The sequence below is a fragment of the Kryptolebias marmoratus genome, linkage group LG1, assembly GCF_001649575.2.
Source record: "Kryptolebias marmoratus isolate JLee-2015 linkage group LG1, ASM164957v2, whole genome shotgun sequence".
Classification (NCBI taxonomy): Eukaryota; Metazoa; Chordata; class Actinopteri; order Cyprinodontiformes; family Rivulidae; genus Kryptolebias; species Kryptolebias marmoratus.
Window position 1 is genome coordinate 23,233,788 of NC_051430.1, and position 17,402 is coordinate 23,251,189.

General features: G+C 37.7%; 1 protein-coding gene across 1 annotated transcript; it reads left to right on the forward strand.

The window, feature by feature from the left end:
• The first annotated feature begins 2,016 nt into the window (after positions 1–2,016).
• On the forward strand, positions 2,017–9,373 carry mrps27 (mitochondrial ribosomal protein S27). The gene is made up of 11 exons (XM_017412148.3): positions 2,017–2,139; positions 2,327–2,404; positions 3,647–3,717; positions 3,815–3,873; positions 4,418–4,532; positions 4,994–5,072; positions 6,608–6,723; positions 6,806–6,908; positions 7,003–7,148; positions 7,776–7,937; positions 8,981–9,373. Exons 1-11 carry the CDS (start codon positions 2,052–2,054, stop codon positions 9,227–9,229), a joined length of 1,266 nt encoding a protein of 421 aa, XP_017267637.2. The 5' UTR covers positions 2,017–2,051; the 3' UTR covers positions 9,230–9,373.
• The last annotated feature ends 8,029 nt before the right edge of the window (positions 9,374–17,402 follow it).

The following is a 17,402-nucleotide window of genomic DNA, read 5'->3' on the forward strand; positions in this document are numbered from 1 at the left end:
AATTATATTTACTATTATATTCCTACTATTATCCAACCTATGGGTCATTCAAAGATCTATAGGCACAACCTTTCCCCAGAACTCCACTTCTAAAGATCTGAACTATTGCTTTAACAAGTTTGCTGTACCTGAGCCATCAAGTTAATGTCTTTATTTGTTATGCAGCTACCAAGATAAATATACAAAACACTGTATAAGATAATTAGTAAAACGATGCATAGCAACCTTTTTGATTATTATTAATTTAACATTTATATTATTGTCTGAAAAGTGCACAGTAGACTGAAATAATGTCATGCATTCTGAGTTTTACCCACCTAAATATAAGTAAAATATGTCCTCTTGCTCTTGTTGTTACTCTCATTAGCTTTGGAATTGAAGACTTTCATTAAATCCTGTTAGATTTCTGATCAAACCTGTAAATGGCTCTTATAATATGAAATATTTGATCTAAAAGCAGAAACTAGGGCCTTCTTCATCTGCAATAAGTTATATTAAATTGATCATATTTACATGAAATCATACAGTTTGAGACTGTCCTGCCCACTGAGAAACAGTATCTTTAAACAGCAGTACAGTGCAGTAATGTTGAACCTTTTGACTTGTTAGTCTCTGTTTGATGGAGTCTGAATTTGAACTTTATTATTTTAAATCATGATGGTAACCATGACTCAGCGTGTTCATTTTGGTAAATTTGAACTGAACTTCATATTCATGGGCAGAAAACAAGGAAGCCAGTGTGGACATGACAATAACTTGTGTTTGTTAAGTGTTATTGTTCACTGAAAAAGAGAAAAGAAAAAAATCAAACAATGCTGTTTTTATGTCACATGGCTTTTTTTTTTTTTTTTTTTTTTTTTTTACTTTCAAGCAAACAATGCCATGCATTTTCACAAATGAGACAAGAAAAAAAAAATTTTGGAAAAAAAAATACTTCTGATTTCTTTGTACTGATAGACCACAGAACAGAGAGTTACCCTTTTTTAATATTTGGACAAAAAATAGTAGTGTAGAAACAAGTCTGAAGCAGGTTTACAATGAAAAAAGAAGAGCAAACATTCCAGGAAGAGAACTGAATACTGGATTTGTTTCAGTGCTCGCTTCAGAAAAGAAGCCAGTAGTAATGTTGACTGAGTGCATTTCAGGCACAAGCTTCCTGTTTGGCTTCCAAGCGAGAATTTGGGATGATGCTAAAATTCTTCCACGTTTTGTTTAATAAAACTACTCCACCCCTCGTTTCAATCTGTCACCTCCTTTGGCCCAAAGCCAAGCAGCTTTACTGTAACAACAGCTGAGGGCCGTCCTCTCGCAGTATTTTTGGAGAAGAAAAACACACAGAGGCAGCAAAGGACAACAGGTCAGCCGCCCTGTTATTCACAGGACACATAAATAGGTGTTTTACACTTTGTTCTGCAAAAGGAAAACAGCAGAGCTCTGCGATTGAGATGCTGTGTTGGAGCTTTATGTTTTATAATTAGTCTGTTAGTATTTCAGGGACCATTAATAAAATCTGACAATATATTATTATGGCATGTAAGGTTTAAGGAAGTGACACAGGGTAAAGTGAAACATCTGCACTTAATTGTTACCTGTTCTGTGTCCTCATAAAGAGCGCCCTCTACTGACAAATATCTGTATTTTTTATTTTACTCTATTTTACCGTCTTCCGTTCGTGTTTTATTTACTAAGCCATGAATTTACTGAGACATAAATATAAGTCTTTGGTGACCCTTTTTTTTTTAAAAGAAAATGAAAATACGTTATAACTACGTGCTATTTTTAAATCTAAATGTAAATTATGTAGATGTTTTACATCTAAACAACAACTATAAATCAATCCATTCGATTCTGCCTTTCAGTGGAGGTAAAATTCATGTTATCGTGAAGCAGAATTGTAAGCTGAGTTTAAAATAAATATTTAAAGCGTAAAGCTCGTTATAAGCATTCATGAGGGTTACCTTAACTCTCTTTTTAAAATCACTTTTCGCTTTTGGTATGACCCTTGTTTGAAACGTCAAAAACATGAAGCCCCCCTCCGCGTCGGCTGTGAAATGGTATCTTCCAACATGGCGGCCTTCGTAGTCCAACGATGTCTACCCGCAGCTGTCAAAGTTAAATGTTTTTCTCCTTCTCTCACAGGTAGGCGTGCTTTCTCCTTACTATCTAAAACTCACGACAGCATCGCGGTTTGTTGTGGCTTCGTGTTCTGTGTTTTCGGACGGTATTTTCGTCAGTTTTGGCAGAAGAAGCTCGGTGTCCCCCGGTTCGTTAGCTAACTGTTGCTAAACGAGGCTAACGCTCGGCTGGTGAACCGTTTGTCTTTCAGCCAGGCGATGGTTGCTCTCAGCTGCTTACTCGGACAGCAAAGTGTGGGAGGCGAGAGGAAAAGAGCCACACAACATGGGTAAGGTTACACAACGCGATTTTAAAATGGCCTGTTTGTCCCTTAATTTAGTAACATGAAGGATGAAGCATATATACTGTGATGCTGATCAAAAAGTGACAAGATGCTGCGAAAGTTATCTGAAGAAGCTGTTTTATGACACAAATGAAGAAGTGAGATGGGCTTACTGATCCTAATGCAAATTATAGGAACTTCCCTGACTTTTACTTATAAATTGTCTTTGTAATTAATTTACCCATCAACTGATGAGTATTTTGTTTTGTAAGGTTTTGAGAAGGATGAGAAATGCAGCTGTGGTTTCCTCAAAGTATAGTATAACATTTACTTTAAATTATGATAGGCAAAACAGCAAAAAAAAAAACAAAAAAAACAGCATTTTTGTTTAACTGGAACTGTCAAACATTTACATAACAAATTTACAGAAACAAATGTCACAATAGTTGACTTTTTTTTCCCCTGTTCGGCTACTAAAATGACATTTTTGCAGGTGTACTGTCATAAAATGTGGCATAATTAAAAATAATAGTAATATTTAGATTGATTGTAGAAGCAGTTTGAATTTTTCCTGCATACAATTTTAAAATTCATAATCAAAAAGTAAGATATCCTTTCATTTACAGATGTGCAGTTTTTCATTATTAAATTATATCTAATTATTAGTGGTGGAATACAGAAATGTATAAAATAAATGCAAAAAAGGGTGAAAATGTTTAGGATTAATTTAAAGTTTTCTCTGTTTTACTATTTGTACAGAATTAAACTACAATAATCTTCAGGTAAAATTTGGAGAGGAATGGAGGTGTTTGGAACAACACTGCTTTTGTAACTTCCTGAATACTGAAAGTTACTGTCAGATGTCAGGACAGATGATATATATATATATATATATATATATATATATATATATATAAACATGTTCTTACTGTTAGAAGTTTAGCCAACATTCAGTGTTGGTGTTATTACACTCAGTGAACACTGGGTGGCACTGCAGCTCAATAAATGGTAATCTATTCAAATAAAATGTGAATAATTTGTTTGTACACAATCTAAACATGCTTATATACAGTAAATGTATAAAAAATAATTAAATTAGTGACATTAATGATTTGCACCTTTTTGAGCTGCTTTTTACCCAGCAGGTGTATCACATTCATACCACTCTGAATGGAATATTCTTGACTTTTATATGATGTTTTAAAACATTGAATGGTTTTGTTGGTGTTTTTTTTTTTAACTCTCCAGCTGTTCTGGCCAACCTCATGGACAGAACGTATGAAAGGAAGTTACCAGTCAGCTCTCTGACCATTTCACGGGTAAGCTTTATTTACAGTTCGATGGGCTGTATGTTTAACTCTTTGTTTAATGTACGGTAAAAGAAACTATAACTTTTGTATTCATTCTTTGTTTCAGTTTGTTGACAGCATATCATCCAGAGAGGAAGTCGATCAAACAGAGTACTACCTGTACAAGTACGAGGAACCATTTTTCTTTTTCTGCTCCATCATGTCTGCGCTGAATATCTGCTGCTTCCCTTCCCTTCTTTTTTTGTCATTTTGGTACCAACTTGTGTGTTTTTCTTGGACTGAGTTGTCTGTTTGGTTTGTCTGTTTTGGTTTATGTTCAGTCACATGGGTTTCTTTGTTCGGGGCAACTCCAGACCTTTCCTGTTTACTCCTTCCTCTGGAATCTGCACCCGTTCGTGGAGTCACTTGGTTTAGTTTGTTTCCAATCACACCCCTGGTTAGGAGGTTTATTTTTATTATCGGATGGGAATTAAAACTCCCTTCCCACTTTGGGATGTTGGTAAATAGTTCTTGGTAGTTTTATCTTTTGGGTATTAAGTAAATATTCAGAATAGAGCCGTCATGGATGATGTTTGGGCTTCCTTGAGGTTTATCAGCTCCACAGACTCATGACATGACATCTTTTCTCTTCCTGTGACTGATTGCCCTACATGATAAAGAGATGGGGTTTTTTTCACGTCTTTTTTTTTTTTTTTTTTTAATCCTCAAGGTTTCGTCACAGTCCAAACTGTTGGTACTTGCGTGACTGGACCATTCACAGCTGGATCAGACAGTGTCTGAAATTTGAAGCCAGAGAGAAGGCGCTGTACACAGTTAAAAACAAGGTACACACCACAAAAAACTTCTACTTAGCCTTCAGAAAATGGTCAAAACGTAGCCCTACGCAATACTTTGTACGTTTTGATGATGCTCAGGACATCTGCAGTTACCTTTTATGATCATCTCGACCACCAGGAGGACGTTTCAAACAGATTTCAGCTTCTTAAATAACTTTGACTATGTTTGACATCTTCTACGTAGAATTTATTTTGTTTAATGAGCGAGTTTAGCATTTAATCATCTCTGAGTTGTTCTAAAACGAGAGGCGACAGAGAAAAAGGTGATGTTAATGTTAAATATGCATAAATGATCATTTATTTTTAGGTGAATTACAGTTTTATTTTAAACCAAATCACATGTGTCTTAAAACTAATGCTCAGGTGATTACATTCTCACCCATCGTTTATGGCAGCGATAATAACAACAGTATATGTGATTTAAAAACATTTTTACATTGTGTGCTCAGGTCCAGTTTGGAATATTTCCAGACGACTTCACCTTCAACCTGCTGATAGATTCTTACATTAAGGATGGAGACTTTAAAAGTAAGACTCTGAAAATAAACATTTGGTTGATTAAAAATTGTGATGGAGACTAAAATAGAATTCCTGCAGGAGTTTTTGTTTGCTTGTTGACTTATCACCCAAAACTGACTTTCAAACAACTAAAATCAGATTTGAGATCAGTTTTTTTCCTTTTACTTGTTTTCTAAGAAACACAAATAAAGGGGAAGCCTGCTTGTTAGCCTCTGTGATAACACCAGGCAGTAAACAATACATCATTGTTTTACAGCTGAATTTGGATTACTTTTGTAATGTCACAGCTTATATGTTGTCAAACTTTAGAACTGCTACTGAAACTGAATATTATTTCTATACTTTGATCTCTTAGAGCTCACCGTTTCCAAAAACAAGAAGTAAAGACCGTAAAGCTGCACAGTAGTGTTCTGGGAGTCGCATGATCTTTGGTTGTTGCTTTTCTCCAGGATCACGACCACAAACAGCGTCCCGATGAATACAAAAGATAGTAATTCCATTATAAAGATATCCAGCATTTTGTAGTGAAACATTTTAAAAACTAACATCATCGTATTCTTTTTTTTTTAGTCTTAAATGGTCTCAGAGGAGAATGTATAATGTTGGCAAACAGAGTACTTACGAGGTACTTATGGGAGTACTTACAGGGAAATGACAGGGTACTTGCAGGGGTGCTTACAGTGTAACGACTGAAAACTTACAAAGTACATATAAGGTGTCTAGAAGGGGAAAAACAGAGTACTTACAGGGGTACATACTGGGCATTTGTGGGAGTACATACAATGTACTTACATGTTAATTACAGGTACTTAAAGGGTACTTACGGGGGTACATAAAGGGCAATAGCAGGGTATTTACAAGGTACTATGGGGTACTTGCAGGGTAGTTGCAGAGTACTTATTTGAGGGTATTTGCATGTTAATTAGAAGGTACTTATGGGGCTACCTTACAAAGTATTTTAGCTATGAGGTGACTTGTTACCGTCTTTCCGAGTATTTTCAGCTTCAGACTTGTCTGGTAACTATTTAAAAAAACAGAAGGTAAAATATTGTAAGAAGTTGTATTTTTATCATTTTTTCTAGCAGAAAGTTGAACCAATAAAAATACCAAAATGCACAAAAAGTTAAATATTATTACACAGCCATGATAAATGTTTGCTTTTTAAAATGTTGTCCGCAGTTCCTTTTCTACAAATTTCCAAAAAATAAGTTATAAATATCTGTTACATTTGGATAAAAACTTGGCTTGTGTTCCTTTTGTCTGTTTATAAGATTAGTTTTGAAAGAAAAATCTTGACATATTTTTATTATTTTCACTGATAGAATGCTGTGGATTTAAAGACTGCATGTTTTTACATCTGCTGTGAGGAATGTCATTTCTACAAACGAATCTCTGAAAAGTACATGCACAATAGAAGTATCCCAAGTGTTGTGGTAGAATGCTGTTCTGTGTATTAATGTCTTTAAAATCAGCTCAACAGAGTTCAGAAAAACGCCAGCGTTAGCACAAGTTTTGGGAGGAAATGATTTGCTGTGATTGCACAGATGCCTTCTCTGTGGTTGAAGAGGTGATGCTTCAGGAGGCCTTTGACCTTCCCTCCACTCAGATCCTGTCTCTCTACGCTCTGGGTCATTTCCTCGCAGCCAGACCACAACTTACTGTGAGTGACACGGAGGTAAATCCTTTTCTGGAAGTGAAGACGTTGCATCGCTGGTCTCAAACCACTTGTTCCTGCTGTTCAGGTGTCGGAGGAGCGGGCGCTGGGGGCGTCGCTGCTCGCCTGTGGACTGAGGCAGGACACCACTGTTGGTCTGAGCGCTCAGCTGCTTGGCAACGCTCTCCTGGGTGTGTGTTTGGCTTTCTTCACCTCAGTTTCCTGCTTGCACTGATCCGTGCAGCAGCTTTTAACCAGCTGCTCGTTTGGTTTTATTTTTCGCAGGAAAGGTGGAGACTTTAAAGGGCATTCATGCCGTTTTTAAAGGTATGCCTCTCTCCTGGGCTCGAGGGTATCTGGCTCAGGCGCTGGCTGTGATGGAGAGAGTTGCTGCTGCAGGTTCTGGGGATATCAAACTCTCTAAAGACACAGTAAGAACACAGAAGAAACATTTATATCATCTGCACGCTATTGTGTGAACCTTTCTCAATGAAACCATCCTCAAAAACATTCAAACTAATTTAATGTTTTACATTTGTGCAGGAAGACTTGTTATTTGTGCCTCTGTTAGCATCACAGGCTTGTTTATCTCCAGAAAAGTTTCTTCTGCTCAGGCTGAACACGTTCTGCCATGTTGTTATTTTTGCGTGTGTGCACGCATACACGGCCAGTTTTCGTGCTTCTCGTCCAGCCTGCGCTGTCCAGTTCAATAGTTCGTTCAGCTTTGTCCCCGTTTAATGAGATTTCGAGGAGCCTGGAGCTCTGCGGGTGTTCGTGAGAATCGCTGCAACAGGAACCAACCAGCCGGTGTCAGACGGCGGCGCGGCAATAATGTAGACAGGGAAAATAACACAGTGAGACAGAGAGGATGTATTACATCTCAGGTTCTGGTGACTGCTGCCTCGGGTCACAGTAAATCATACTCTTCCTAAGAGGTTTCGAGTAATACTCGGCCTCTTGCGTCATTACAAGTCTGTTCTGTAATCAAATATTCCGAATATTTATGATAAACACTCTTCAGGTTATAACTGTCAGCCTTGGTTTGTGATATTTTCCAGCTGGATTTCGTGGACGACTTGCTGCAGGAGCTGTCCTCGACCTCGGAGACAGATGAGTCCGGAGAGGAGTCGGGGGGCGAAGACGACAAGAAAGAGGAAGAGGTGGACGAAGATGATCTGGCTGAGAGGGCCAACCTTCCTCAGTATGTCATCAGATTTCAGGTGGGGGGGTTTGTTGTGCTTTTGTTTGTCGTTTGCAGCTGAATTTACAGGAGTTTTCCTTGTTGGGACCAGGCAGCAAACACAGCTTCCTGTTATGTCTGAGGCTTTCTGAGGCTCGCCGTGGCTTTTTAAAGTGACTTATTTCAAATTTTACTTTTAACACAGAATAGTTTAGATCAGTGACCTTTAGGACAGACCATCTATCACTGATGGGTTTTAGTTTTTGATTTATAATCTGTAATCTACAGTACAGCAGTAGTCGTGTTTTGCTCTTTTTATGCTGATTTGATCATCATCTTTGTTATAATGATCAAATAAAACACGACTTTATCAGACAAGATGCCACTTTTCAGTTCAGATGACATCCTGTTTTTTTTTTTGTTGTTGTAAAAGAATCATAATTAAGGAATTTGATTTAAAACCTAGTTGCAGTGAGTCTGATCTTTGATTGACTGTGTGCAGCCTCGGTCTCTCCTCCACATCTCCAGCTCTGCATGCAGGCCTGTGGTTTTTGCTCCAATATGGTGGGAGTTATTTGAACTTATTTTTGTTGTTGTTCTGGTTCTGTCCACATTGTGCACAGTCAGTAGTTTTCCAGACTTTGTGCTGGAATGACAAACAGCCTGATGACATTTTTGCTCTTGAATGCAGCCCCTTCACTTAACATTTCAGGGCTGCAGTGCAGGTTTGAAAACTGCAACAAACTGGAAATAACTGAGGACAAAAATAGCCTCTTTGGGTAAGAATGATTGTTACAGCAGTGTTTATGTGGACCATTCTGTTAATTATGCAAACTAAGGTGGAATTTTTAGTCCCAGTTTTTTTTTGCAAGTGCAATCATCACATTCGGATTTGAGAAACTTGAATTAACCATCAGCCTGGCTTTAAAAATCCTGATTATGAAAGTTTTTCTTGCACAGATTCAAGTAAACTAACATAACAAGACATAACAAGTCCGTATGGTTTCACCCAAGTCATTTAAGTGCAGGGATTAGATCTTTACTTTGTTTCTTTAGCATCTTTTTGTCTTCATTCCTCTGCAGGAGTTGAGCAGTCAGCTGGAGTCTCGGGGTAAAGTGGAGCCCGCCTCCTTCCAGGCTTTAGTGACCGCTCTGGCCCAGCAGAACCTGGCTGCTGCAGAGAAACCGGACCTGGAGCAGTACGAGAGTCAAGTGAAGGACTGGGAGGCCGAGACGAGGCAGCTGGAGCTGAGGGAGAAGGAGCTGAGGGCGAAGGCTGAACAGGAAAGACAGGAGAGGTCAGCTGCCAAGGCTGCAGCCAAACAAGCTTAGAGGCTCCGCGAAAGGAGCTCAATGAAAATGACTGTTGTTAATGTATTAAACTTACATCTGCACATGTTACCAGTTCCTCCTGTATATATCGCTTACTGTGCTCTTCTAAATATTTTGTCAAAATAAAACTGATCTTAATTTGTATTTTTTATTTTTCTTTGCTTGGTTTGTTATAAAGATTTTAATTGCACCAAACTCACAAACATGCATTTCTGAGCTTATTTAATGGGGTGACTTTATGTAAGGGAGGAAAAAAAAAGGAAGAGATCGTACCATCACGCACCCCCCTCCCTTCTCTTCATCTTTGTTATGCATTTGTGTTTTGTTTTTGTTTTTTCTCTCAGGGGACGTATAGAAGGGGTATTTGCACAGAAGAATTTGTTGATAGTATCTCGTGAAAACCAAATTCTTTGCAAGGAAAGGAATGCGTTTAAGAGCTGAAAACCTCTCTGTTCACAAAGGAAAACATTGAGTCGTGCAGCTGCGGATCCTGATCGCCACAAGAAAATACAAATAATGACCTTCAGAAATTAGTAACAAGTTCATACGAGAGTGCAGCGTCAGCTTTTACACAAACGGCACGTCCAAAATGGCCAATTGGGTTGTTTGGACTCTTGTGAGATAATAGATCTTTGGAGAAGAAGAAGTCATTGTGGCGCTGTATGTAATGTATTCAGTCCACATTAGGTTCCCTCTATTCAGTATTCAGAGCATGATCTTGGGAAAGAGTTTGGTATGCAGTCCAGGATGAATGAGCATAAAAACCCCACTGAAACGAGAACAATTGTGATCTGGTGACTTTGTTTCTAAGAACAGAATTTCCTGCTATATTAAAATCTTCCTGAGCCGCCTCTAAGAATCAAAACTGTGTTTTAGGTGCCTAATATTTGTCGTCTCCTGCTTTGGACTCATCACACCTCAGTATTTTTAACTATCTGTACTAATCACACACTTAGTTTAGCATTAGTAATAAATAAGTGACAGTAATTATAAAGCAAGGGTCGCCGACACAACCTGCAGGGGCCAGAATCGTCCTGAGCAGGAGGGGCCAGCTGTAATACGGAAAATAATTTTTAAAAAGTTAAGGTTCTGCATTTGATTGTGAGCAGTTTATTCTAAATAAGATGTCAGATTGATTAGCAGGACTCAGTTAAACCTTTGCTATAAATTGTTATAATAAAACATTACAAGTTTTTTGAAGTTGACCTATCATTATCTGTTGTTTTTAGTTGCTTTTACATAAGAAATATGTGCAAAATATCTTAAATACCACAGCACATTGTTTTATATTCTCATGCTGCAACTGATGGTGACTCAAAATTGCAAGAAAACATGCTGCAGACTGACTGAATTCGGAGTGTTTGTGACCAAGTCACCAGCAATCACATTTTGCACTTTTGAGATGAAGATATAGCCTAATGTGCCTATAGGCACATTTGGACCAGTGTTTTAAAAAACTATTATTTATCACTGCTGAGAAGTTAAAGCTAATATGCAAAAGGAGACTCAGCTTCTCCCTCTTGAGCTTACCTTGTAGCTTTTAGTTCAACAGTGACAAAAGTTTATTTTTTACTTTCAGCGCTGACGTCTCTGGTCGTCCACCGTCAGAGACGTGTGTTAACACTGAGCGGTCGACCAGCTGAGACATCAGGAAGTTTGACATTCACATTACTGGAACTGATGCACAGAGCCTTTTAAAACACCAGCATGTGTCCTCATGGGTGGAATAAGGAGTGAGGTGTGTCAATAAAGCAGAGTCCGAAAAGAAAATGGGATGCATTAGAGGTGACCAGTGCAGAGTTTGGATACAGAACTCCTCCTAATGTACAAACATTTTATCTCGGTTTGCACAAGCTGTGTGTGTGTGCAGAATGAAAACCACCACATCCTCATTTAATCTTTTGAGGATTTAGTTTGTGCTGTCTCTGAACAGTATGTTCAATTAAATCCTCAGAATATTTCCCTAATAAGCAGATTTTTATAGCATGCCTGTGAGTCTTCATCCTTCCGTGGCTGCGGTTTTCCTTATCACGAAAATAAAAACTTATCGTTTTTTTTTTTTCCCCTGAGAGTATTTTTACCATGAGTCAACACAAATCAGGAACTATTTTTGACTCATTTTGTGTCTGACACCACGGTTTATCTTTCTCCTGCTCTGTGAAGCAGATTGCTAAAAGTGTTCGCCCACACTTTCTCCAAGGAAGATGTTTATAAATCATCCAGTTCAGTTGCTTCACATGTAACATTTTAGGAAGGTGAGTAAAAACAAATAATATTGTTTAATTTACCCGTCTATTTGTTTGGAGGCTATGCACGGCTCTTATCTATTCTGACACGGAACAATTGTTCATTTATTAAAGCAATAAATGAGTGCGATGTGCGGTGGTAATGAAAAATCAGATTTATGTGCTGTCAGGTCCATTTGCCTGTGACTCTATCATCAGCTGACCTTTTCACACAGGTAAAATGCAGAGGGTTTTAATTGCGAATTAAACTTTAGCCAAAAATAATTGTTAGTTTTGGGCCTTTTTGTCTTCAAGTGAAAAATCAATGGTAGTTAGTGCATCGTGTGCGTCTTCTTCAGATCTTTGTGGTGTGTTTGAGCTCAATATCCTGCTGCACAGAAAGTTCATCTTCATAAAAATAAAATAAAAAAAAAAACTTTTGCCCCTTTCCTCACTTACCAGACTGGAGCAGATACGCTGAGTCACACGCTTCCAAGAAAACAACACATTGGGTCAAGGTGAACGCAACACACCTTTGTTGCTTTTCCCAAAAGTGATGCTTCCTTAAAAATAAAACTTTCTTAAAATATATTTATTTGTATGTTAAAGGCCTAGCACTCCTTAAAGGACTGCACATCACCCGCTGCCTTTCCTGCCAGAGATTTAAATGAAGATCACATAAACGGCAGCCATCTTGGTGAAAGCTTGAAAATAAGATTATGGGTAAGAGGATGTGCTGTGAAGGATTCTCAGCTACTGAAGCATCAAATGTCTGTAAAACTCACTGAGTTACAGACGTTGTTGTGTTCGATTAGTTGTGGTGGCCATCTTTAGTTGGGCTGACTCCAAATGTTAATCAGTTGTAGAGACACATCCAGTGGTTACTTTCTGATAGTTTCATTAAAGTTTGTCGCTCCACCTTCGGTTTATGACAGAGGATGAAAATAACTGACTGTTTTTATTTTATCAGATTAAGGCAATAAGTATTTTGCCCATGTAGCTAAATGTGGCCTCTGTGCTGATCGAATACAAAAGGAGGATTCAAGCTTTAGTTAAGATCTTATTTCTTCTTCTGTGAAAAAGTCCTGAGAGCTCCATTCATCCTCTAAAGCCACAATGAGATGACCCACCTTGGAGAAGACTATTTGCTGAATCCAGTTGTGTTTTCTTTATTTAGCTGTGATACAGCTGCTCTCAGTCTCAGTGAACAGATCTATTGATCTGATCGTGATGTGGATGCAACTTATTCAACGTTCACAGTTTGTCCTAAAGCGTCATGTTCTGCACGCATGTAACCACCAGTCTGAGCCTAAATAGATGCTAAGAAAACACTTCTTTGTTTTGAATAACAATCTGATGCTTTCCATTACTTCCAAAGACACCATCTTTAGGAAGCATGTTTTTCCTGTGATGTTCATGCTGAGCAGTATTTATGAACGTTTTTTTTAAATGGCTGCAGTTTTATTTACTTTAATGAACCCTTTGTGCAAAAAAATAATATGTTCATTGCCCAAAATTAGCTGAAATGTTCTCGACCAAAAATAGAGCAGAGTCCTACATTTTTCTTCTTTAGTTTGTGTTTCCAAATCCCTGAACCTTCTGCTGTTTGTGACTTTTGATGAAAACATTTCAGACTTTTTCCGTAGTCTCATACTTGGATGTCAGAGTACGTACCAGCAAAACTCTAGAGGTTTTACTGTTTAGCATGTCTTATAAATAGCTGTATTTACAGTAAGTATGTGACTTTTTTGGAACAATATAAGTTTTATGTCACTAACAGAAACACTGCTGCCAATTAAAACCTGTTGTTTTTGTAATCGTAGAATTGCTTGATAAAAATTAATCCACTTTCTTGCAAAATACACCAGTGATCCACCCAAAATGAGGTTTGTTACTTACCATGGCTAACATCTTTACAGCAGTTCAACCAGACGTGAAGGAAAAATAAAAAACCCGTTTATTGGCGGGAAAAGGTTAGACCTAATGATGAGTGTAAACAAAACTAAAGGGCATGCCAAGGCTTCCAAACACCGGACTAATTGCTGCAATAACTGGACTTGAATGTCACATTTTCAGTTCAAAAAAATGTCTGTGACTTCAGCTGAATATCAAAATGAAAACAGAGCTCTCTTATCTGAAATACTAAAATCAAACAATCCACGTCAGAGGATGTTTTCTCTACGGCATTACTCACAGAAAAACTAATCAACCCTTGACTGCAGAGTGATCCCTCACAGATTTTATGTCTTTCTAAACCTCTTTCCTAGAAAACGCCACATTTTCTCCAAAGCTTAATGAAGTCCTATTGATCCGCTGTTGAGATGGATGCATAACCTGTCTGAGGGTTTAGAAACAACCAAACTATGAAGACGAAACCTGGCTGCAGCCCTGTACTTCAAAACATGATAAAGAAAAATAAATCTATAAGCAGTTTTTTTACAGTATAATATCTAACTGTGTAAAATCTTCACAGATTGTTTTCCTATAGCGTCTCTCTCAAGTCAAGCTGTGATTTTATTTCTCATTTGCACATCTTATTAACTTTTTAGCCAAATATGAAACAAAAGCTTGCGTACCCATAATCAATTAAGGCCTTTAAAGAATGCATTTCACCAGCTTTCATGCCAGAGTTTTAAACTAAGATCATGAAATGTGACAGGATTTCAGCCGTTTTTAGTCAAATCTCAAAAACTATTTGTTGCATGACAGCATGTGGAATGACCTGATCTGAATGCCTCTGAGCTACTAACACTCCAGAAATATGCTGCAAATCTGCAAAACTGATTGAGTTTATAGCCATTTTTTGAATTGGGTTGACTCCAGATGTTACATCCAACGGTTACTTTCTGAGCATTTTATTTAAAACCTCCACTGGTCCAGGAGATATTTTCCTAACACACAGACTTATTACATGCACACAGATACACACAGACAGAGGCAATTACATTATTGCCCGCCCTAAAAGTGTGCAATAATAATAAATATTGAATCACAGTAATTGAAAAGGAAGTGTTTCAAAACAAGGATAGTGTAATTTAAAAGTGCAACTTTTAAATTGCAGCTATCGTGATGATGTAAGTTGTTGCAGGGTTTCTGTTTTTGTGTTGATATTATCTGTTTCCGAAGCATGCTTTGCTTTGCTTATCTGTGTGTGTGTGTGTGTGTGTGGTCTTTACAGGCAAGAGCTGTAATCTGAATAAGTTTGTCGGCTCATATTCAGTGACCTCTGACCCGGAGACAGAATCCAGTGAGTGAATCATTCATTCACAGATGCTGTGCTACTCTGTTGTTTTCTGTTTGTCCTTCTTGCTGCAGGTTTGCGCCGTTTTTCTTCACCGATGCCTCATCAGCAACACAACACCCCTGTTTTCCACGGTGGCAACAGGCAGCTGCGGCCGTTTAATGATTTAATCATTAGCAGCTTTGAGTTTCTGTCCCAGTTAATAATTATCACCATAAAGCTGACGATCAATGGGACGTTTCAGCAGAACCTTTCAGCGAAGCAAGACTGTTTCCCCGCAGGATCCAGATTATGTGATTTATTTAACACGTTTACAGGAACTTCCTGTAGTGATGCAGTTTGTTGTTGTGATATGAGCGATAAGCTAACTTCCTCAAATAAAGATAACTCGCAGATTTTTGTTTGGTGGTTTGCAGCTCTTCAGTCTGAAGAGTAAACTCTTCTTTAAATCTGATGTTGATTAATTAAATCAATAAAGAGGGTTTTCAGTGACTTAAATCATTAATTTTAAGGACTTTGATGCAATTAAATGTAATTACATCATCTAGAGTCTATTTTTTTTATAATTCTTACCTGATACAAGCTGTAAATATCCTTCAAAAACAGACTTTTTGGTTTTTTGTTGACAAATTAGTGCCAGTTCAAACAGTTTACATCTGATCCTCTAAACTGAGACTTTGTTATGTTGAGAGAGACTGCATTAGGATGTTATCTCTAAATCTTCCCAAACTGAATAAACACATCCCAACGCTTTCTAAACTTTACATTTAAAAACAAGCAGGAGGCAAATTGTCCTCAAGGACAACAGCAGGACGGATTCTGAGAAAAGCTGGGAAAATAAAAGCTTGTTTGGCTGACTTCAAGTTATTGTAAACGGCTCTTTTTGAAAGTGCCAGTTTTGGCTGCTTGTGTGCCAAGCTCGTTTTGAAGCTGTTGTTGAAAAATAGAAAAGAAAAATTAATTAGTTCGTTAGTAGGAGCTCCACAACAAAGTCAAAATGAACAAACTTAGCTTTGGATCAGGGACAGTAAAAGTATTTAAGCTTACTACAACAACATAGCCAAAAAAGGGAGGAAATTTTTAAAATGCAGCGACACAAACGCTCTTATTTATTTTAAATCACATTAGACATTAACAAAAAACAGAATGACATAATGCAATAAACTGTGATTCTAAAACATGTTTCATCAACAGTTGGTTATGAAACAGAGAGAGTGCCACAAAAAGGAATAAATCAGCAAAGGAAGAATATAAATGTGGAAATCTACAAAGAAAGGAACGAGTGTCTTATTCAGAGGCACATGACAGGTAAAGGTACTCCCTGCAAAGTATCAAACCAAAACTGTCATCCTGATCCATGTCAAATGGTGCAGTTTGAAAAGATTTACCCTGTAACTTTTTTAGATATAGGGAAATGCAAATCTACATTGATTGTTTACATTGATTGTGGGTCCACAATCAATGTAAACAAAGTTGAATCAGTCAGAAGATTATCTGCATACTTTACTTTAAAAACCTGAGTGCAAATATGTACCAATACATCAAAATCTGATTTTTCCATCCCAAACAGCTCTTTCATGGACGTCACCATTGTTGACCTACTTTCAGCCACTTCGGCTGTTTCTGTAGGTAAACAAACACATGTGGTAGTTGGCAGCCGTTCACAAAGTTTGCTTACAAATGTAGAATTTAAGGACACGTTACCCATCGATATTTGAATCAGATGTGTGGAATTTCTTTTCACTTTATGAATTGTTTTCTTGCATTTTAAGATAGATGATTGACCTAACAAACTCTCCCACCCAAACACGGTTAATTTAGCACCAAATATGTCTTTGGGAGACAATCAAAGTACCAAGAAAAAACTCAAACATTTGGGAAACAAGTAAACTTCACTCAGAAATGAGTTTTCAGAGATCTAGAAAAGTGCAAACCAGCACCTTACAGCCCATTAATAATCCAAACATGCTGTATTATTTCTGTACCTACACTCAAATTGAGTTAAAATTCTTTCAGAGATGTAGAGAATATGCTTCTATAATAATAATATGCTCCAGAATGGCCACTAAAACAAGACTTTACCGCTTTTCAGAATAAAACTCAATCAAGACACGTAAGCCTTTGCTGTTTAACAGACAGAAAGAGTTTAGTCAGTTATAAAACGTGTCCATCACCGCTCCCTATCTGCCCAGTTAAACCTGGAATAAATACACTTTTCTTTTCTTTAGCCCGTCCCGTGGGCTGCTGGATGTGCCCGAACCTGTCCACAGAGATCCCGTTACTCTACAAGTAATACCTTATTTTAAACTAAGAAGCCCGTGCCAAACCTGAATATATGATATCACCCGCCTTTTAAATGGAAACACAAAAGCGGGGCTGCGAGGGAAAAGCAAAACTATGAAGGCACTGTGATACAGTCTCACACACCTGAGGCTTCATTTCTATGGTTTTCCCTCACTGTTATTATTCTTTGTCCAAAGCAACAAAGTGAAACTCAAAACAGGTCAACTTTTTTTCCTACTAATTGGAAATACTTTGAGGACATACAAGTCCAGCGAAGGTTTCCCTTCATCACAATGTAGTAATTGTTGTTCAGATGAATTAAAGATACAGACCAAAGAATAGTTTTGCTTTGCTTCTTTTCGACTAAAATGTTTCTAGAACAAAACAACTGTAATTATAGAAAGACCCACTCTTTGTCTACAAT